General features: G+C 48.4%; 1 protein-coding gene across 3 annotated transcripts in view; it reads left to right on the forward strand.

The window, feature by feature from the left end:
* The window catches only part of rasgrf2b (Ras protein-specific guanine nucleotide-releasing factor 2b), a 465,843-nt gene that overhangs the window by 192,302 nt on the left and 250,803 nt on the right, over positions 1 to 22,738 (forward strand). For all 3 annotated transcript variants that reach the window (XM_072516189.1, XM_072516187.1, XM_072516188.1), the window contains exons 9-12: positions 9,197 to 9,315; positions 18,973 to 19,133; positions 21,701 to 21,767; positions 22,145 to 22,281. In XM_072516189.1, coding sequence (XP_072372290.1) covers positions 9,197 to 9,315; positions 18,973 to 19,133; positions 21,701 to 21,767; positions 22,145 to 22,281 — 484 coding nt within the window. The remainder of the gene's footprint in view (positions 1 to 9,196; positions 9,316 to 18,972; positions 19,134 to 21,700; positions 21,768 to 22,144; positions 22,282 to 22,738) is intronic.

Raw genomic sequence — 22,738 nt, forward strand, 5'->3', positions numbered from 1 at the left:
GTCTACCTGCTCACATGGCAAGGTGATAGCACGTAACAGGGCATCCGCGATGATTAGCTCCTTTCCAGGTGTATAAACCAGTTCAGAATCATACCTGTGGAGTCGAAGGAGAATGTGCTGGAGCCTGGGTGTCATGTCATTTAAGTATTTGTGTATAATGTGCACTAGGGGTCTGTGGTCCATCTCTACTGTAAAGGTTGGGAGACCATAGCCATAATCATGGAATTTCACGATGCCAGTGAGAAGGCCCAGGCATTCTTTCTCGATTGGAGCCTATCATTGCTCAGTGGGGGTCATGGCCCTTGACGCGTAGGCCACTGGAGTCCGGGACGAGGTGTCATCCTTCTGGAGGAGCACCGCCCCAATGCTCTCCTGGCTGGCGTCTGTGGAGATTTTAGTCTCCCTCGCTGGGTCAAAAAAAGCTAGAACAGGAGTGGTGGTTAGCTTCGCTTTCAACTCAAGCCACTCTGCTTGATGTGTGGGTAGCCACTGGAAAGTGGTGGACTTTTTCACCAGGTGCCTGAGGGCCGTGGTGTGTGACGCGAGGTTGGGAATGAGCTTCCCCCCAAAATTTACCATCCCCAGGAAGCGGAGGATCGCCTTCTTGTCCTCTGGGGTCTTCATTGTGTTGATGGCCTGGACCTTGTCCGAGTCCTGGTTGGAAGCCCTGCTGGGAGATCAGGGGTGAAATTCTCCGGAAATGGCGCAAATCAGACGGGCATCGCGCCACCCCAAAGGTGCGGAATGCTCCGCATCTTTGGGGGCCGAGCCCCAACCTGAAGGGGCTAGGCCGGCGCCGGACGAATTTCCGCCCCGCCAGCTGGCGAAAAAGGCTTTTGGTGCCCCGCCAGCTGGCGCGGAAATGACATCTCCGGCGGCGCATGCGCGGGAGCGTTAGCGGCCGCTGACAGCATTCCCGCGCATGCGCAGTGGAGGGAGTCTCTTCTGCCTCCGCCATGGTGGAGACCGTGGCGGAGGCGGAAGGGAAAGAGTGCCCCCATGGCACATGCCCGCCCGCGGATCGGTGGGCCCCGATGGCGGGCCAGGCCACCGTGGGGGCACCCCCCAGGACCCCGGAGCCCGCCCGCGCTGCCTTGTCCCGCCGGTAAGGTAGGTGGTTTAATTTACGCCGGCGGGACAGGCATTTTAGCGGCGGGACTTCGGCCCAACCGGGCCGGAGAATCGCGCGAGGGGGCCCGCCAACCGGCGCGGCGCGATTCCCGCCCCCGCCGAATCTCCCGTGCCGGAAACTTCGGCAACCGGCGGGGGCGGGATTCACGCCAGCCCCCGGCGATTCTCCGACCCGGCGGGGGGTCAGAGAATCTCGCCCCTGATCACCCAGAAACTTAATTGACGACATGCCAAAAAACCATTTGGTTTTATTTAATTTCAGGCCGTTGGCATTTATGCGCCTGAAGACTTGTTGCAGACGAGAAATATGTTCCTCCGGGGTCGTGGACTATATGATGACATCTTCACAGAAACCCGCACACCGTCAATGCCCTCTAGCATTTGCTCCATTATTCGATGAAAGATTTCGGAGGCCGAAACAATACCAAACAGCATGCGGTTGTAGCAATATCTGCCGAAGGGTGTATTAAATGTGCATAGCTTCCTGCTGGACTCGTCCAGTTGTATCTGCCAGAAGCCACGTGATGCATCCAGCTTTGTAAAGAATTTGGCATGTGCCATCTCACTCGTCATCTCCTCCCGCTTCGCGATCGGGTAGTGTTCCCTCATAATGTTGCGGTTCTGATCATTGGGATCGATACAAATGCGCAGTCCGCCAGAGGGCTTCTTGACACAGACCATCGAGCTGACCCAGTCAGTTGGTTCCGTCACCTTGGATATTATTCCCTGATCTTGGAGCTCCTGCAGCTGCGCCTTTAGATGTCTTTTAGGGGCATCGGCACCCAACGTGGCGCATGGATGACAGGCGTGGCATCAGGCCTGAGCAGAATTTTATCGTGTTAGGGCAGCATACCCATCCCACTGAACACATCCGGGTATTGCAATAGTAGCTCCTCAATGTCGGCCTGAAGAGTGCTGTTGGCAGAGGACATGGCATGTACACGCTGGACGACACGGAGTAGCTTGCATGCATGGGCACCAAGCAGAGAAGCTTTGCCGGGTTTGACGATCTTAACCCACAAATTGGCCTTGATGGCCTTGTTGGATACATGCAGGTGACAGGACCCTAACACAGTGATGGCATTTCCATTGTAGTCGAGTAACTGGCAGGCCTGCGGGAGAATTGTTGGCTGCCTTTGGATACGAGCAAGATCTGCTCGGGATATTAGATTGGCCGAAGCACCGGGGTGCAGCTGGAACCGGATGCTACAATCGTTGACTTGTACTGTGGCACGCCACTCGTCCGCACAATCCACATTGAGGATGGGTGTGTGTGTTGCTGAATGCGAGGAGACCTTGTCATGCATGGTGATGATGCCCACTCGATATGGGGACTCCGGGCAGTCATCCTCTGGATCTGTGACGGGATCAGGTTCCAAATCCAGCAGCCCTTGCTGCACACTTCGAACACGTCTGCGTTGTAACTGGGATCGCTGGCCCCCTATCGGAGGTGCCGACCTGCACAAAGCTGCATAATGGCCATGCTTCTTGCAGTTGAGACATCACCTGCCTCTTGCAGGGCATTGCCGCTTTAAATGGGCGGTGCCGCAGTTGGGGCACATCATCACGTCGACGTCGTGACGCTCGGTGCGGCGTCGCACATGCGCAGTGCGGTCAGCCACCGCTCGCACCTGCGCAGTGTAGTTTTCTTTAAAAAAAATATATTTATTAAAGTTTTTAACACAATTTTCTCCCTTACAAACAATAACCCCCCCCGCCCCCGTAACAAAAAAAAAAAGAAACGAGAAATCGCACGGAGCAAGATATATACGTGGCAAAATAGTATATTTACATAGCTTTGTACACTGGCTCTCTCCCGTACGTGCCAGTTTCCCCGGCTCTTCATGTTATCTCTTGCTCATCCGCCCCCCCCCAACCCCCCGCAGCTCCCCCTCCCCCTCCCCCTCCCCGGACATCCCCTCCCCCCCCCAGGTTGTTGCTGCTGCTGACCGACCTTCCTCTAACGCTCCGCGAGATAGTCTAGGAACGGTTGCCACCGCCTGTAGAACCCCTGCGCAGACCCTCTCAAGGCAAACTTAATCCTCTCCAACTGTATGAACCCAGCCATATCGTTTATCCAGGCCTCCACGCTGGGGGGCTTCGCCTCATAGAATCATAGAATCATAGAATTTACAGTGCAGAAGGAGGCCATTCATCCCATCGAGTCTGCACCGGACCTTATAAAGAGCACCCTACTGAAGCCCACATATCTACCCTATCCCCGTAACCCAGTAACCCCCACTTAACATTTTATGGACACTAAGGGCAATTTATCATGGCCAATCCACCTAACCCGCACATCTTTGGACTGTGGGAGGAAACCGGAGCACCCGGAGGAAACCCACGCACACACGGGGAGAACGTGCAGACTCCGCACAGACAGTGACCCAGCCGGGAATGGAACCTGGGACCCTGGAGCTGTGAAGCAACTGTGCTAACCACTATGCCTCCTTCCACATTAGCAAGATCCTTCGCCGGGCTACTAGGGACGCAAATACGAGAATGCCGGCCTCTTTCGCCTCCTGCACTCCCGGTTCGTCCACTACTCCGAGGAACTGACGAAAATCGACTGGGAGCAGAGCCTAGTGGGAAAGACAGTAGAACAGCAATCGCAGGAGTTTCTGGGAGTAATTGAGGACATAGTACAGAGGTTCATCCCAAAGAAAAGAAAGGTTATCAGAGGGGGGATTAGGCAGCCATGGCTGACAAAGGAAGTTAGGGAATGCATCAAAGAAAAAGAGAAAGCCTATAATGTGGCAAAGAGTAGTGGGAAGTCAGAAGATTGGGAAGGCTACAAAAACAAACAGAGGATAACAAAGAGAGAGATAAGGAAAGAGAGGATCAAATTTGAAGGTAGGCTTAGCCAGTAACATTAGGAATGATAGTAAAAGTTTCTTTAAATACATTAAAAACAAACGGGAGGCAAAAGTTGACATTGGGCCGCTCCAAAATGACACTGGTAATTTTGTGATGGGAGACAAGAAAATAGCTGAGGAACTGAATAAGTACTTTGCGTCAGTCTTCACAGTAGAAGACATGAGTAATATCCCAACAATTCCAGAGAGTCAGGGGGCAGAGTTGAATATGGTAGCCATCACAAAGGAGAAAGTGCTAGAGAAACTAAGAGGTCTAAAAATTGATAAAATCTCTGGGCCCAGATGGGCTACATCCTAGAGTTCTAAAGGAGATAGCTGAAGAAATAGTGGAGGCGTTAGTTATGATCTTTCAAAAGTCACTGGAGTCAGGGAAAGTCCCAGAGGATTGGAAAATCGCTGTTGTAACCCCCCTGTTTAAGAAGGGAACAAGGAAAAAGATGGAAAATTATAGGCCAATTAGCCTAACCTCGGTTGTTGGCAAGATTCTAGAATCCATTGTTAAGGATGAGATTTCTAAATTCTTGGAAGTGCAGGGTCGGATTAGGACAAGTCAGCATGGATTTAGTAAGGGGAGGTCGTGCCTGACAAACCTGTTAGAGTTCTTTGAAGAGATAACAAATAGGTTAGACCAAGGAGAGCCAATGGATGTTATCTATCTTGACTTCCAAAAGGCCTTTGATAAGGTGCCTCACGGGAGACTGCTGAGTAAAATAAGGGCCCATGGTATTCGAGGCAAGGTACTAACATGGATTGACGATTGGCTGTCAGGCAGAAGGCAGAGAGTTGGGATAAAAGGTTCTTTTTCGGAATGGCAACCGGTGACGAGTGGTGTCCCGCAGGGTTCAGTGTTGGAGTCACAGCTGTTCTCTTTATATATTAACGATCTAGATGACGGGACTGAGGGCATTCTGGCTAAGTTTGCCGATGATACGAAGATAGGTGGAGGGGCAGGTAGTATGGAGGAGGTGGGGAGGCTGCAGAAAGATTTAGACAGTTTAGGAGAGTGGTCCAAGAAATGGCTGATGAAATTCAATGTGGGCAAGTGCGAGGTCTTGGACTGTGGAAAAAAGAATAGAGGCGTGGACTATTTTCTAAACGGTGACAAAATTCATAATGCTGAAGTGCAAAGGGACTTGGGAGTCCTAGTCCAGGATTCTCCAAAGGTAAACTTGCAGGCTGAGTCTGTAATTAAGAAAGCAAATGCAATGTTGTCATTCATCTCAAGAGGCTTGGAATATAAAAGCAGGGATGTACTTCTGAAGCTTTAGAAAGCATTAGTTAGGCCCCATTTAGAATACTGTGAGCAATTTTGGGCCCCACACCTCGGGAAGGACATACTGGCACTGGAGCGGGTCCAGCGGAGATTCACACGGATGATCCCAGGAATGGTAGGCCTAACATACGATGAACGTCTGAGGATCCTGGGATTATATTCATTGGAGTTTAGGAGGTTGAGGGGAGATCTAATAGAAACTTACAAGATAATGAATGGCTTAGATAGGGTGGATGTAGGGAAGTTGTTGCCATTAGCAGGGGAGACTAGGACCCGGGGGCACAGCCTTAGAATAAAAGGGAGTCACTTTAGAACAGAGAGGAGGAGAAATTTCTTCAGCCAGAGAGTGGTGGGTCTGTGGAATTCATTGCCACAGAGGGCGGTGGAGGCCGGGACGTTGAGTGTCTTTAAGACAGAAGTTGATAAATTCTTGATTTCTCGAGGAATTAAGGGCTATGGAGAGAGAGCGGGTAAATGGAGTTGAAATCAGCCATGATTGAATGGTGGAGTGGACTCGATGTGCCGGATGGCCTTACTTCCGCTCCTATGTCTTATGGTCTTATGGTCTTATGGGAGTTGGTGGTGGTAGAGGCAGTCATCCTGAGGAGTGGTGAAGCCTCTGCCCTGAGAGGAACAGAGAGCCAGGGAGGGTTTCAAAGGCCACAGTGCAGGTGTCCTCTGGTTGGGTTGAGCCCTGCTGATCCCCTGCTTCCACTACAGTGGAGCGCTGCTTGGATTGGATTGGACTGGATCTGTTTACTATCACGTGTACCGAGGTACAGTGAAAAGTATTTTTCTGCGTGCAGCTCAAACAGATCATTTAGTACATGAAAAGAAAATACGTAATCGAGCAACACAGTATACACAATGTATACCTAGACACAAGCATTGGGTGCAACATACAGGGGTGTAGTGTTAATGAGGTCAGTCCATAAAGGGGGTTGGTTAGGAGTCTGGTAACAGCGGGAAAGAAGCTATTTTTGAATCAGCACGTGCGTGTTCTCAGACTTTTGTATCACCTGCCCGATGGAAGAAGTTGGAAAAGTGAGTAAGCCGGGTGGGAGGGGTCTTTGATTATGTTGCCCGCTTTCCCCAGGCAGTGGGAGGTGGAGACAGAATCAATGGATGGGAGGTGGGTTCGTGTGATGGACTGGGCGGTGTTTACGACTCTCTGTAGTTCTTTCTTGGTCGTAGCGTTGACGTGGGTGGACTAGGACAGATTTTTGATGATGCGCACACCTCGGCATTCAAAACTGTCAACCATCTCCACCTTCGCCCTGTTGATGCAGACAGGGGTGTGTACAATACTTTGTTTCCTGAAGTCAATGACCAGCTTTTTAGTTTTGCTGACAATGAGAGAGAGATTATTGTCGTTACACCACTCCACTAGGTTGTCAATCCCCCTCCTGTATTCTGACTAGTCGTTGTTCAAGATCCGACCACTACAGTTGTCATCAGGAAACATGTAGATGGAGTTGGAGCCAAATTCTGAGGAGTGCCAACACCTGGTGGGCCCCTGATTGAACTTGGCCACTCCCACCCCTTTGATGAAACAGCTGGGCATGAAGGTATCCAGAAGGGTGGCCTCCCAGATGATCAGAGGTTCTCTGATCATTCAAAGGACAAGAGCAGCACTCAGCAGTGTGAGCAGCCAGGAGCCTGTCAGTAGCACCAAAGAGGCAGGTTTAATAGACAGACTGCAGCAATGGCAGTCTGAGCCAGGCCACCCGATCCCGAGGGGGACATAGTCCATGGACCTGGCACCAAGTTGTTCCCCACTACTCCCCCCGGCCCGGGCAACCACTCCGCAGTAAGTCCAACAATTTTTGAAGCTTTTTCAGACTTTTCTTAGCCTCCTGCTCTCCCTCAGCAAGTCATGATGCCCAGGTCTGCTTGTAAATGCTTTCATTGATTCACGCCTGCGGGACTTCTGCCTAAGGGAGGTGGAGCATCGTGGAAGGGTGGAGCATGAAGAGTCCAAGCCGTTAATAAAATCCATACAAATGACAGTTTTGCATGGATCTGCTGGCACGGGGCGCAAACCTCGATATCGGCGGCATTGACGGACCGCCTGGCGTCGGAATCGGGCCGGGCGCAAAACGGATTCTTTCCATTGTGCACCATTCTCCGCCTGATCGCGATTCCCACTTCTGGGGCAGTTTTCTCCGTCCCACCGCTCCAGATTTCTGTTTCACCCCGCCGGCGGGATGCTCCGTTGTGGGGCAGCCCCATGCCGTCAGAAACCCCCCCCGGGCTGCCAGCAAAATGGAGCATCCCGACGGCAGAGAATTCAGCCCCAGGTGTCGCATCGCGGAGAAGTCATCCCATCATTATTTATTGTGGAAACCCAGGACGGGATTTACTGGCTGTTCACGCCGGCGGGAAATTATGGTCCCACGCCGGCACACGGGCTTCCCGGTGACAACACCCCATGTCACCGGGAAATCCCGTTGACAACAGTAGAGCCGGTTGATCCTGCTGGCGGGCTGCCTCTGCTGCCGAAAACACGAGGCGGGATGGTTGGCAAATCCCGCCCCCATTTACAGACAGGGATTATTTGCATACTGAGATGTGCCAGTGACACGACGATAAGAACAATTTACACATGCAGCTGGGGGGAAATAGTAGTGTAACATTAGGGAATGAATGCTTTTAAAGGGAATATTCTCTTTTTAAAATAATGAATAAAAGAACTTCACATAAATGTGTTCAGCATTGGTGCATTCATGACAAAGCACTTAATTGCATCACTGTAGTGTTCTATAATAGGCCTCAATGCTGCACAAATCAAAAACTATGCTAGCCTGCTGGTATTATTAGTCTTTGACAGGGGTGCAAAATGGATGATAGCAAATTGACAGCCCAATTTCTGATGTGTTATGTACTCTGGGATAACACAGGCTGCAACTTGATGCAGCTTTGACCAAAAGATACTCCAGACTTTGAAGTAAGGTCAATGTGATTTATTGAACCAGTAGCACAGTTCTCTATGGGTTCGACTCTCCTGCTAATCTTGCTATAGTAACTCAGTCTAACTAACCAGTCTGCTCTAAGCCACGTGGTGGGTGTGATGCTTCTTATCTGCCCCTGTCCTTCTCTCTGAGTGTCACCTGGGGAAAGAGACACAGCATGTGTGCCCTGTCTTTATATATGGGTTGCCCCCTTGTGATAGTGTCACCTCTGGGTGTCTTGACTGCCCATTGGTCGTGTCCTATTATATGTGTTCATTAGCTATATGTCTGCATGTCATGACATCTCCGGTGCTCCCTCTAATGTTTACTTAGTTGTAGTGTATTTACAGTGATACATATCACCACAATTTCTGTTCCATTGAACCGCCAGTTCCCTACTGTCGCCCTTGTGCGACTACCAATACCAATTTCAACCCCATTATGTTCAGATTATGTTAAAAATCAGACTGAAATGGGATAAATTGCATTAATTTCTTTGTACACTTATATCAAAATTAAAACAAAACTTATTAATTTCCACAATTTAAAAAAAAACTTTTTATACTATTGGCACATGGCACCTGCAACATAGTGCACTGGTCATTTGTTTCACCCAGAATAGATAAGATTGTGATCATTAAATAACATGGAATTATGAAACTGATCTGAAGTCATTCTGTTTTTAGTTGAATAGGTGTGTAACTTTATCGGGATATTATTATTAGAATGGTGTTGAAGTTACTGCCAGAGTTTAATAATTACAGTCACAGTATACTTTATAATAACGGAGTACACTCAGGAACAAGTCTCATCCCTTGTTAAGTGACCTTAGTTCATATTAATTTGCCATGTGTGTATGCAGCTAATTACAATGATTTCCTGTGACTTACTTCGCTGTTCAACAAGAACAATTACATGCTGTGAATTGTATCATGTTTAATGACCGTATTGTTGTGCATGTTCAGGGTAATGCACGATGAAGTGAGTGACACAGAAAACATTAGGAAAAATCTCGCAATAGAACGAACAATTGTGGAAGGATGTGACATATTGCTGGATGCAAGTCAGACATTTGTCCGCCAAGGTAAGTGTATTTCATTTATCATAAGTTAAAGACTGATACATATTGTACCAATGGCAGCGAATACGAGGGTCAAACCAGGCCTCAACCAAACCACCCATGTCCTTGTGTGCCAAGGTTGCTGCTTAAATCTGTATGGTTGAGCTTTTCAGTTCTGTACCAGGCAGCTAGATGGAGTGCTGAATAGAACTAAGATGTTAATGGCTTGAAGACATGGAGGAAAAAAAGAAAACCGATACCACTTACCTATTTGAATTGTGTATTGTGGTGGAAAGTACTAATGGCTAGATTGAAGTGTATCGTCAATACCATCCATTTCTTCACACATGTATCAAGCTTTCTGCATGAATGGTGCAAATGGAGTCAATAGGATTAGATTTAGAAATATTTGCAAATCCATTCTGAGCGTTAGGATGAGATGCTGCTGAACTGCAACAGAAGTATATACGATGGCTATTTACTGAAGTCATCATCAGCTAGTTTTTAAGAATGTTTGCTTGCTTCAGTAAATTAATATTAACAGATAATTTTGTCCAGCAACGGCAGAATTGCGAAATGCGATTGGCGGAGAGTCGCACGTGAGGCGAAGATCGTGGCCGGCACTGGGTGCCCGACAGAATACTGATGCTTCAACAGCGGCGTCAATGCATTCTGCTGCACTTACAATAAATGCCATTTAGCGGGCCTGATCCAGGGCCTCCGCGATGCTCCGCCAGGAGGAATTACCGACGGCGAGTTTCACTTGTGGTTTTAAAAATCGGGAAAATGGGAGGTGGGAAGGAGGCGCCGCATGATGCCTCATGTGTACCGGCAGTGCCTGACCTTCGAGGACCTGCCGAACCTGCATATCGCCGAAGAGTCCGGCTGAGCAGGGGGACCACAGGGCATATCTGCAGGATCGTGGCGCACCTGGAACTGCGGGGGTATGGGGGAGGACACCTGTTCCCAGTGGCCGTCAAGGTGATAGTTGCCCTGAACCTTTACACCACAGGCTCCTTCCAGGCACCAAAGTGGGGACCTGTCTGGGATTTCGTAGACCTCAGTGCACAGGTGCATAGAACATAGAACAGTACAGCACAGAACAGGCCCTTCGGCCCTCGATGTTGTGCCGAGCATTGTCCGAAACCAAGATCAAGCTATTCCACTCCCTGTCATTCTGGTGTGCTCTATGTGCCTATCCAATAACCGCTTGAAAGTTCCTAACGTGTCCGACTCCACTATCACAGCAGGCAGTCCATTCCACACCCTCACCACTCTCTGAGTAAAGAACCTACCTCGGACATCCCTCCTATATCTCCCACCCTGAATCTTATAGTTATGCCCCCTTGCAACAGCTACATCCACCCGAGGAAATAGTCTCTGAACGTCCACTCTATCTAGGGGCTGGTTTAGCACAGGGTTAAATAGCTGGCTTTTAAAGCAGACCAAGGCAGGCCAGCAGCACGGTTCAATTCCCGTACCAGCCTCCCCGAACAGACGCCGGAATGTGGCGACTAGGGGCTTTTCACAGTAACTTCATTTGAAGCCTACTTGTGACAATAAGCGATTTTCATTTCATTTTCATTTCTATCCCCCTCATGATCTTATAAACCTCTATTAAGTCGCCTCTCATCCTCCTCCGCTCCAAAGAGAAAAGCCCTAGCTCCCTCAACCTTTCCTCATAAGACCTATCCTGCAAACCAGGCAGCATCCTGGTAAATCTCCTTTGCACCCTTTCCAATGCTTCCACATCCTTCCTATAATGAGATGACCAGAACTGCACACAATACTCCAAATGTGGTCTCACCAGGGTCAAGTATAGTTGCAGGATAACCCCCGCGGCTATTAAACGCAAGCCCCCTGTTAATAAACGCTAACACACTATAAGCCTTCTTCACGGCTCTATCCACTTGAGTGGCAACCTTCAGAGATCTGTGGACATGAACCCAAGATCTCTCTGTTCCTCCACATTCCTCAGAACCCTGCCATTGAACCTGTAATCCACATTCAAATTTTTTCTACCAAAATAAATCACCACGCACTTATCAGGGTTAAACTCCAGCTGCCATTTTTCGGCCCAGCTCTGCATCCTATCAATGTCTCTTTGCAGCCTACAACAACCCTCCACCTCATCCACTACTCCACCAATCTTGGTGTCATCAGCAAATTTACTGACCCACCCTTCAGCCCCCTTCTCCAAGTCATTGATAAAAATCACAAATAGCAGAGGACCCAGCACTGATCCCTGTGGTACACCGCTGGTAACTGGTCTCCAGTCTGAAAACTTTCCATCCACCACCACCCTCTGTCTTCTATGTGATAGCCAGTTACTTATCCAATTGGCCAAATTTCCCTCTATCCCACACCTCCTTACTTTCTTCATGAGCCGACCATGGGGAACCTTATCAAACGCCTTATGAAAATCCATGTATATGACATCAACTGCTCTATCTTCATCTACACACTGAGAATGAATTCACTCAAAGAATTCAATCAAATTTGTGAGGGAAGACCTACCCTTCACGAATCTGTGTTGACTATCCCAGATTAAGCTGCATCTTTCCAAATGGTCATAAATCCTATCCTTCAGGACCTTTTCCATTATCTTCCCGACCACCAAAGTAAGACTAACTGGCCTATAATTACCAGGGTCATTCCTATTCCCTTTCCTGAACAGAGAAACAACATTCGCCACTCTCCAGTCCTCTGGCACTATCCCCGTGGACAGCGAGGACCCAAAGATCAAAGCCAAAGGCTCTGCAATCTCATCCCTTGCCTCCCAAAGAATCCTTGGATATATCCCATCTGGCCCGGGGGATTTGTCAACCTTCAAATTTTTCAAAATTGCTAATACATCCTTCCTCAGAACATCGACTTCCTCCAACCTACCCGCCTGAATCACACTCTCATCCTCAAAAACATGGTCCCTCTCCTTTGTGAACACTGAAGAAAAGTATTCATTCAACGCCTCTCCTATTTCTTCTGACCCCATGCACAAGTTCCCACTACTGTCCTTGACCGGCCTTACCCTCACCTTGGTCATTCTTTTATTTCTCACATAAGAGTAAAATGCCTTGGGGTTTTCCTTGATCCGACCCGCCAAGGACTTCTCATGCCCTCTCCTAGCTCTCCTCAGCCCTTTTTTCAGCTCATTCCTTGCTACCTTGTAACCCTCAAGCGACCCTACTGAACCTTGTTTTCTCATCCTTACATACTCTTCCTTTTTCCTCTTGACAAGACATTCAACCTCTTTTGTGAACCATGGTTCCCTCACGTGGCCATTTCCTCCCTGCCTGACAGGGACATACCTATCAAGGACACGCAGTATTTGTTCCTTGAACAAGCTCCATTTTTCATTTGTGCCTTTCCCTGACAGTTTCTGTTCCCATCTTATGCTCCCTAATTCTTGGCTAATCGCATCATAATTACCCCTCCCCCAATTATAAACCTTGCCCTACTGTATGGCCCTATCCCTCTCCATTGCAATAGTGAAAGACACCGAATTGTGGCACTATCTCCAAAGTACTCTCCCACAAACAAATCTAACAGTTGGCCCGGTTCATTACCCAGTACCAATTCCAATGTGGCCCCCCCTCTTGTCGGCCTATCCACATATTGTGTCAGGAAACCCTCCTGCACACACTGTACAAAAACTGCCCCATCCAAACTGTTCGACCTATAGAGGTTCCAATCAATATTTGGAAAGTTAAAGTCACCCATGACAACTACCCTGAGACCTCCACACCTATCCATAATCGTCCTCCACATCCCTATTACTATTTTGGGGCCTATAGAAAACTCCTAACAATGTGACCGCTCCTTTCCTATTTCTAACTTTGGCCCATATTACCTCAGTAGGCAGATCCCCTTCAAACTGCCTTTCTGCAGCCGTTAAACTATCTTTGATTAACAATGTCACTCCTCCACCTCTTTCACCACCTTCCCTACTCTTACTGAAACATCTATACCCCGGAACTTCCAACAACCATTCCTGTTCCTGTTCTAACCATGTCTCCGTAATGGCCACAACATCGTAGTCCCAAGTACCAATCCACGCTCCAAGTTCACCTACCTTATTCCGGATGCTCCTTGTATTAAAGTAGACACACTTCAACCCACCTTTCTGTCTGCCGGTACAGTCCTGCGACCTTGATACCCTCCTCAGTACCTCACTACTCTCAACACTGGCTTCTCGACTACAGCTCGTTTTCCCAGCCCACTGACAAATTAGTTTAAACCGCCCCGAAGAGCCATAGCAAATTGCCCTCCCAGGATATTGGTGCCCCTCTGGTTCAGGTGCAAACTGTCCTGTCTGTACAGGTCCCACCTTCCCCAGAATGTGCTCCAATTATCCACGTACCTGAAACCCTCCCTCCTACATCATCCCTGCAGCCATGTGTTTATCTGCACTCTCTCCCTGTTCCTCACCTCACTAGCACGTGGCACCGGCAACAAACCAGAGATGACAACATGGTTTGTCCTGGCTCTCAGCTTCCACCCTAGCTCCCTAAATTCCTGTTTTAAATCACCGTCCCTTCTCTTACCTATGTCGCTGGTACCGATGTGTACCACGACTTCTGACTGCTCCCCCTCCCCTTTAAGGATTCTGAAAACACGGTCCGAGACGTCATGGACCCTGGCCCCCGGGAGGCAACATACCATCCGTGAGTCTCTTTCGCTGCCACAAAACCATCTATCTGTCCCTCTAACTATCGAGTCCCCAATAACTATTGCTCTCCTGCTCTCCCTCCTTCCCTTCTGACCCACAGGGACAAACTCAGTGCTGGAGATCCGTACATCGTGGCTTACACCTGGTAGGTCGTCCCCCTCAACAGTACCCAAAACGGTATACTTGTTACTGAGGGGAACGACCATATCGGATCCCTGCACTGACTGCTTCCTCCCAGCCCATTTCACCGTCACCCATCTACCTTGATTCTTTGCAGTAACTACAACCCTGAAGCTACTATCTATGACCACCTCTGCCTCCCGAATGATCCGAAGTTCATCCAGCTCCAGCTCCAGTTCCCTAACGCGGTTTCTGAGGAGCTGGAGATGGGTGCACTTCATCTATGCCGTCACTGAGGCTCTGTATGCCTGATCGGCACAATATATCAAATTCAATGTGGACCGAGACCACCAGGATGCCTGGGCAACAGGCTTCAGTGCCATCAGCAGGATGCCCCAGATACAGGAGTGAACAACGGGATGCATGTCACCTTATGAGCACTGGCCCAGTCTTCACCGAAAGGGATTCCACTTGATGAACGTGCAGCTGGTGTGTGACCATGAGCTGCACATCATGCAAGTCTGCATCGGATATCGAGGCAGTGGGGCCCTGGCCAGCAGCACGGACACCACCTCCCCATCGGCCAACCACCTCCTCCTAATACCACCCACCCTGCGCCACCTTCACTCCCCCACCCCTTGCAACCCCCTCTGTGATTCCTACCTGCCTCATTTCTGGGTGCGGACTCTGGGTTGGCAGTAACAACGGGTCTGGTCCAAGGGACGGAGGATGATGATGACCCGCTCTGGGTTGAGCTCTGGTGCTCCGCATCGTTTGACATCGTCTGACTCATGCCCATGGTGGCACTTTCCACCGTCATCCTGGGTGATCACTGCATGCCACCTAGTCATTCCATCACATAGTCCCATTGAACCCTTGGGGTGACGGAGACGGAGGTGGGGACGGTGGGGGGGGGGAGGTTTGGAGTGGAGCGGGATGGGTGTGGGGTGAGGTATCGGGGCGGTGAGCCATGGCTGAACTGGAGTCCGTGGCCCGCGCCCACCCTCAACATCTGCCCATCCCCCCCACCCCTCGCGCTCCACTGCAGCCAGCCTAGCTCAGCCCATCCCTCACACCCTTCTGACTCGATGGGCCGAATGACCTCCTTCAGCACTGCAAATTCTATGATTCTGTGACAGAGCACCGAGGCAGGTTGCAAAGTTGTGAACAGGTGTATATTGTGAAATACTCTTTATTCTTAAAACTACAATAGTTCTAATTGCCAAATTGCTCTTTCTGTTTATTTTTAACGATAATCTAACTTTATATTGGACAAATGTTAAGCAGTGGCCACTTCCCCATCAGGAAACCAGCTTTTTAGGCCTGATGTTAACTTTGTGCAAGTGAATGAGTTTTAAATGGATCTTCGGGAACATAGGGAGCTGTGGCTGGGCGGATGCTTTTGAACTGATCAGCCGGAATAACTGTGGTAAAAGTTGCTCAATCCCAAGTTCAGTAGGGGTGAGGAAGTTTAAAAAGGCTATGCGTTGTAGGCTGACTTTGCACGAAGGGGAGTAAGCTGCACACACATGAAATAGTACAGATAAATGCAATAACAGATTTGGGTCTGCAGCTCGCTGCCTGAAAGGGTGGTGGAGGTAGAATCCCTCATTGCATCAAAAAATACTTGGATGTGGACTTAATTACAAGGCACCGACCAAGAGCTGGAAAATGTCATTAAGCTGGATCGCTCTTTTACACCCAGCACAGATCCAATGTGACAAGCAAATGCGTGAAGCATTCCATATTTTTTAATGGGGCAGCACGGTAGCGCAGTGGTTAGCACTGTTGCTTCACAGCACCTGGGTCCCAGGTTCGATTCCTGGCTTGGGTCACTGTCTGTGCGGAGTCTGCACGCTCTCCCTGTGTCTGCGTGGGTTTCCTCCGGCGCTCCGGTTTCCTCCCACAAGTCCCGAAAGACGTGCTGTTAGGTAATGTGGACATTCTGAATTCGCCCTCCGTGTACCCAAACTGGCGCCTGGCGCCGGAATGTGGCGATGATTGGCTTTTCACCCCCCCCCCCCCCCCCCCCCCCCCCCCCCCCCCCCCCGCTGAGGGGCGAAGGGCTAGCAGCAAAGCCTGTTAAATCAGACCGATAAAAGCTGGCCAGGATGGCAACCGGCATCTTCGGATGGTCCCGGCCGGGGCTGAATGTACTGCTTGTTGCTTTGCAGCCTTGCATGTCTTTAACTAAATACACCTTTAAGTTTGGACCTTCTTGGTACTCCTATAATTATAATAGGTAATATATTAGCATGGATAGAGGAGTAGTTAATAGACAGGTAGCAGAGTAGTGATTGGGGCAAGTTGGCTGGCTGTGATTGGTGGATTCCCGCAATGATCAGTGCTGGGCTCCCTGCTATTTACAATCTATATTAATGACTTAGAGAAAGAGACAGAAAATAATGTATCTAATCGGCTGATGATCAAAGCTAGGTGGATACGTAAACTATGAGGACACAGTGAGGCTGTAAATAGATAGAGACAGGTTTGGTGAGTGGGCACCAAGTGGGTAGATGGCATATAATGTTAGGAAATGTTGTTCACTTTGGTCTAAGAATGTAAAAGTAGAATATTTTCTAAAAGACATGGAACTTGTGAACATTGATGTTCAGAGATACTCAGGAGTACTTGCACAAGAAACATTGGCCGCAATTTAAAGAAAAAAACAGAGTCCCATTTTGGGTGAGAAAAGCAGGGTGTTTCTATGTTACGCCTGGTTCACGTTTATGGAAACCAGAGCTACAAAGCGCCAAAGTGAGGTATACCAGGCACAGGTGTTCGATCCCGGGTTTGGGATACTCCAGCGTAGACATATTTAAGTGAATCTAACTGTTCACTTAAATATGCAAATCTGGATCCCACCCACTGAGGGAGAGATCCAGATCGTGGTGTCTCGCAGATCTCGGTAGATCTCGCGAGGCCTCCCGAGCTTCGTAAATCTTGCGAGAGGCTTCTTGCGGGCTTTAATGGCCATATCGCGTCACTGAATCGGGCGAGGCAAGGCCGCTCAATCGTGCTCATAGATTTCTTTGATTCTTCTTTGAGGTTGCTGTGAGAGTAAAACTTTCTCAGAAGAACAAGGGAATTAAGTTCTCTCCTTAAAACCTGTTACTTGTACTTATAATTCTAGGTTGTCAGGAGTCGGTCAAATTGGAATTAATAATGTGTGTGTGGGAAGAATGATTTACAGTTTGTGTTAAAAGGCCACAAAGTTATTCCGATTCAGAATCATTTCAACAATTTCAACAAGTACCAGAATTTAGATTTGAACAAATTACGCTTCTAATATAATTATGGGAAGGGAAGTTACAAGGAATGCACTCAGTAACAAACCTCTTACCTGCAGAATAATCAATAGATTTTAAATTGTCTCGAAATCTTTGAGATCCCCCATTCTTAGTTGTGAGCTACTTTTTAAAAATTGGTTAGTGTGTGTGGTGTTCTTTGTGGATCTGATCCGAGGATGGTTGGTGTGGCGTTCACAAAGGCCACAACTAACTTTTATATTAAACAAAGATAAAGATTTATTTATACTGCTTAACTGGATTTGACACTTCTATATAGTAAACAGTTGACCATAAACATAAAATCTACCCTCATCTACTACTAATCTCTACACTAACACAATAACTATGATCTGCTCTCAGCCACATTAGGGGCGGGATTCTCCGACCCCCCGCCGGGTTGGAGAATCGGCGGGGAGCGGTGCGAATTCCGCCCCTGCCGGCTGCCGAATTCTCCGGTGCCGGGGATTTGGTGGGGGCGGGAATCGTGCCGTGCCGGTCAGCGGCCGCTAGCAGCGCCCCCCCCCGGCGATTCTCTGGCCCGCGATGGGCCGAGTGGCCGCCCGTTTTTGCCGGTCCCGCCGGCGTAAATTAGAGTAGGTCCTTACCGGTGGGACCTGGTGGCGCGGGCGGCCTCCGGGGTCCTCGGGGGGGGGCGCGGGGGGATCTGGCCTCGGGAGATGCCCCCATGGTGGCTTGGCCCGCGATTGGGGCCCACCGATCCGCGGGCGGGCCTGTGCCGTGGGGGCACCCTATTCTTCCGCGTCGGCCGCTGTGGTCCTCCGTGATGGCCGACGCGGAGATGAACCCCCCAAAGCACATGCGCTGGGATGACGCCAGCACACGCTAGCGCTCCTGCGCATGCGCCAACTTGCGCCGGCCGGCGGAGGCCCTTCGGTGCCGGTTGGCCTCCTTCCCCACCGACCAGCGCGGTGCAAACCAATCCGGCGCCGGCCTAGCCCCTGAAGGTGTGGAGGATTCCGCACCTTTGGGGCAGCCTGATGCCGGAGTGGTTCATGCCACTCCTCGGCGCCAGGACCCCCCGCCCCGCCGGGTAGGGGAGACTCCCGCCCGTGGTTTCCGACAGTCTGTCTTCTAGCCTTCTCCTCAACACTCTCCCAGAAGGCATTGATACTATATAGTTCTGCGTCTACCTCCCTCCGGTGGTTGATTTGGACACAACATTAAACCTTACAACTCTGTACATTTATCATAATGTCACAGTATGGATGCCGATTTGGCAGTACAAACTGGGCAAAAGAGGCAATCAGGTCGGCTTCATGCCGCATTTAAATAAGGCTGGCGAGCAGCCAAAACATGCTGGCTGTTTGAAAGCAGCTCACCGGTGAATTGATAAAGCTTACTTTCCAGCAGTGGACCCATGTCTTCCTGAACACAGTCTGCACAACACTAGGCAGTGTCTAATATTAACTGGCCATCGGATCATTCCCACAAAAGAGCATCATTGTTTATGTCCTTTATGTTTGATTATTGGATTGAAATCTGCAAAATCAACAAATATTAATTTATATATTATCAGCACATGTTCTTCTTTCAATATTCTTCCAATTATGGCAACTAATTTGAATATTTTTGAACTTCCAGGTTCCCTCATACAGCTCCCTTCAGTGGAGCGAGGAAAACTCGCCAAAGTTCGCTTAGGTTCCCTTTCTTTGAAGAAAGAAGGAGAACGACAGTGCTTCTTATTCACAAAACATTTTTTAATCTGCACAAGAAGTTCTGGAGGAAAGCTGCATCTCTTGAAGGTGACCTTCACTTCTCATTAACTCTTAATGCATTCAGCAATGTCCCTCAAATATACAGACTATACATAAATAAATACTTGAGATGATTGGAGAAACATTTACGCTGTAAAAAAACATACTTTGACAGCAGAACGCTTTTCACGTTATTATTTTATACATTGAATGTTTTTCTAGATCTAACGGAAGCAATTGGAGATGTACTTACCTCAGACATAAAAAGTTGGAAAGCTTCAGTCTCCAGTTATATTCATTTTGGAGGTTCAAAGAACAAGCTTTGCAGCATATAGTGCACAGACACTATCGAAATTAAGGGGCTTTCTTTCCTCTCTAAGGAGCCTCACCAGCTTTGATCATCCTCAATTTTTATATTCATGATTGCCTCCGAGTGTACCTCCATTCTAAAAGCTACATGGCTACATTTTCAATGGGTTTCATGGAGTACGCAATGTTATGTGGGCAAATAATATGAAAGAAAGCTTGCTAAGGCAATCAGCATCATGCTATCAACAATATTTGCAAATCCTCTCTAATCCAACTGGCTATGTCTAAGAGGGCTTTCTGTGGAGCTGTGCTATCTCTGCAAAGGCAAGGAGCAGATTTGAATGGGTGGCTGGGTTTTCTGCCACTGGGAACGCATCTCCGCTGATGCCAGTTGCCCCTCAGCCATTCAACACTCTATGGAGCAATAATTGGCTAGATGCAAGACTTCTGCCACTCAGTTGGGTCGAAATCCTGCCTCAGAGAGCTGCTGGTCAATTTAATTGGGCAACAACTCTGTAGTCCCAGCAGCACCAGTGGCAGCAGTGATTAGGACTGAGACTAAAGTAGTCTTTAGATTGTCTTGGAGTCCAGGACTAGGTAAGCATGGGAAGGTCTCATGGTGAGGAGTGGAGGTAAGGCCTTGGGAGGGGTGGGGGCTGTTGTGGATTCTTGCTGGAGGGGCAGTAATGGAAAGGAGAACACAGGAGGGGGGGAGGTGGTTTGATGTAGAAAGTTGCCCTTGAGGGAAGTATCTGACCTTTCCCGCTAAGGCCAAAGGAGGATTATGTGCCGGGCTTCCCCATGCCCTGAAATGCTCCCACTAGCCGTGGTCGGCACGGTAGCACAGTTTATAGCACTGTTGCTTCACACAGCCAGGGTCCCAGTTTCGGTTCCCAGCTTGGGTCACTGTCTGTGCGGAGTCTGCACATTCTCCCCGTGTCTGCATGGGTTTCCTCCGGATGCTCCAGTTTCCTCTCTCAAATCCTGAGAGACGTGCTGTTAGGCAAATTGGATGTTCTGAATTCTCCCTCTGTGTACCCGAACAGGCGTCTGAGTGTGGTGATTAGGAGCTTTTCACAGTAACTTCATTGTAGTGTTAATGTGAGCCTACTTGTGACAATAATAAAGATTATACAAAAATAATTGAGGCCATGGGCAAAAAGCGGCCCTTATGTGGCAATTAATTGGCCACTTAAGGGCCTCAATTGGGGGGAGGGTGGACGGGCTAACCTAGACATTGCTTACTCATCCCCCTAAAATTGAAAACAGGTTGGGGGTGGGTGGGAGCGCTGTGGGAAGGCTTACCAGATTGTTTAATGGTCCCCCAGCCAGAAAGCCTGCCGGTGGGGGAACTGTTAAATTTTACCCATGGTGGCCAATCTCCACCATGTCAACAAGAGTGCAGGTTATGGTAGTCAAAACCATGTCTTCAGTCAACTATTATCCCTCCACCCTCCAATTTCTCCAAGCTATTGTAGGATCATCTGCATTATTTTCTGCCCAAACATATATCAAATCAGTCACTTACACTTGGAGAGAAACTTATGGTTTGGGTGGTAGTCATGAGTTTGAAATACAATCAGCTTTTGGTTACATTAAAATGTTGTCAATGAGGTGTAGGCAGAAAACAGGCATGAAGGGCGAAAATCTGCTAGCACACAGCAAGTAAGGCCCATAATTTTGGAGAGTGCCCTACTGATCCCTTTAAGAATTTATTGATGAATTGTCTTTGCTCCAGATGGAATAGGAGTACCATGCATGTTCCACCCTTTTCTCCTTGAAGCTTGAATTGTTGGTCATACAACCTGCTTAGGACCCGATTTACACAACTAGATCACCTCCTGTTTTGTTTGGGTGGGGCCTGCATTTAAAATCCCAGTCCAAAGTTGATTCTGGTGAGCTGTTGCTGCACCCACACAGCTCCCAGAGCCAGCTCCACGGATAGGGGCTTGCACCACAAGCACACTCACGGCGAAATACAGGAATGGAAGATGTGTGTGCCAAATGTGCCTCATTCAGAACTTTCACCCAGATTCATTAGAAGCACAATCTGGTTGGTCAGTAAGAAGGCAACAATTCCTATTACTGGAATGTTGTGATAATAGTAGTGAATTCCCCAGGCAGGAAAAAGGCTCTGGAAAACTAGGATGTGCCCAGTTTTAAAGCACTGTTCTCTACCTGTGACGTGTTATCAAATGATACAAGTAGGTGCTAAGGTTCTGTGAAATCCCGCTTACAATAAGCAGAAGGGAGCAAAATGGTCTTTGTAAAAATATTGTAATCTGCAATTCGTTTCTGTGCTTCAGACTGGAGGTGTTCTTTCACTAATAGACTGCACTCTCATCGAAGAACCTGATTCAAGTGAAGATGAGTGTAAGTACACAATGATTCTGAGTGATATGTCCCAGATACTTGGTTTTTAATGATTCATCGATTTGTTTTGTTTTTCCAATAGTAGAATACATTATTTATTTTAATTTAAGTTATTACCTGGTTAAATCAAGAAGTTGATTGCAGTTGAACCAACAGCTAGTGGGCAGATGGAATGGGGACTGTGGGCACAGGCCAAATTAAATTATTACCATGTAACATTTATACATGTCTTATGTTACATGGTCTTATGTTACATATAATTAGTGGGAATTTTATTATTTAGATTCAGCTTTGGAAACCTTGCTACTGCTTTAAGTAATAAATAGTTTTTATACTTTCTGTTATACGCATCATTGAATTTCATTTTCACCTTTTAGCAAAAGGCTCCAGTCAGGTCTTTGGGCATCTAGATTTCAAGATTGTGGTTGAATCTGCTGATGCCCCACCATTCACAGTTGTACTACTATCTCCATCAAGACAGGAAAAAGCTGCATGGACCAGTGACATAAGCCAGGTAAATATCATTCATATTATTACAAAATGTTCTATGTATTTCTTCAGAAAATTCTGAAGAAAGAGATATTTATCTGGATGGATGTACCCAGGATTTCTTGATGACTTATTTACATTCTGGTTGGCAGAGCAGGCACTGCCAGAGCCACCCAACATTGCAATTAGTCTAAAAATGGTAGAATTCCACCCACTGTGCTTGCGCTGGTGGATAGTGTGGAGGAATGATGGGATGGTACTGCCTCAGTCACATCTCTTCATTGAGGAAGCTGGCGACAACTGGGTTGGTACATTGTGACACCCATGTCCTACACCTTTTGATTGAACTATCAAATGACCCTTCTGGTTAACCTCCCGTCTTACCATCTCCATGGCATGATGCAATGGCGTGCTCGTGATCTCCCTCCATGAGGGACTTGTCTCTGGAATTATGTGCTGTTGGCTCCTACAGGATGAAGAGA

The sequence above is a fragment of the Scyliorhinus torazame genome, chromosome 9, assembly GCF_047496885.1.
Source record: "Scyliorhinus torazame isolate Kashiwa2021f chromosome 9, sScyTor2.1, whole genome shotgun sequence".
NCBI classification, from domain to species: domain Eukaryota; kingdom Metazoa; phylum Chordata; class Chondrichthyes; order Carcharhiniformes; family Scyliorhinidae; genus Scyliorhinus; species Scyliorhinus torazame.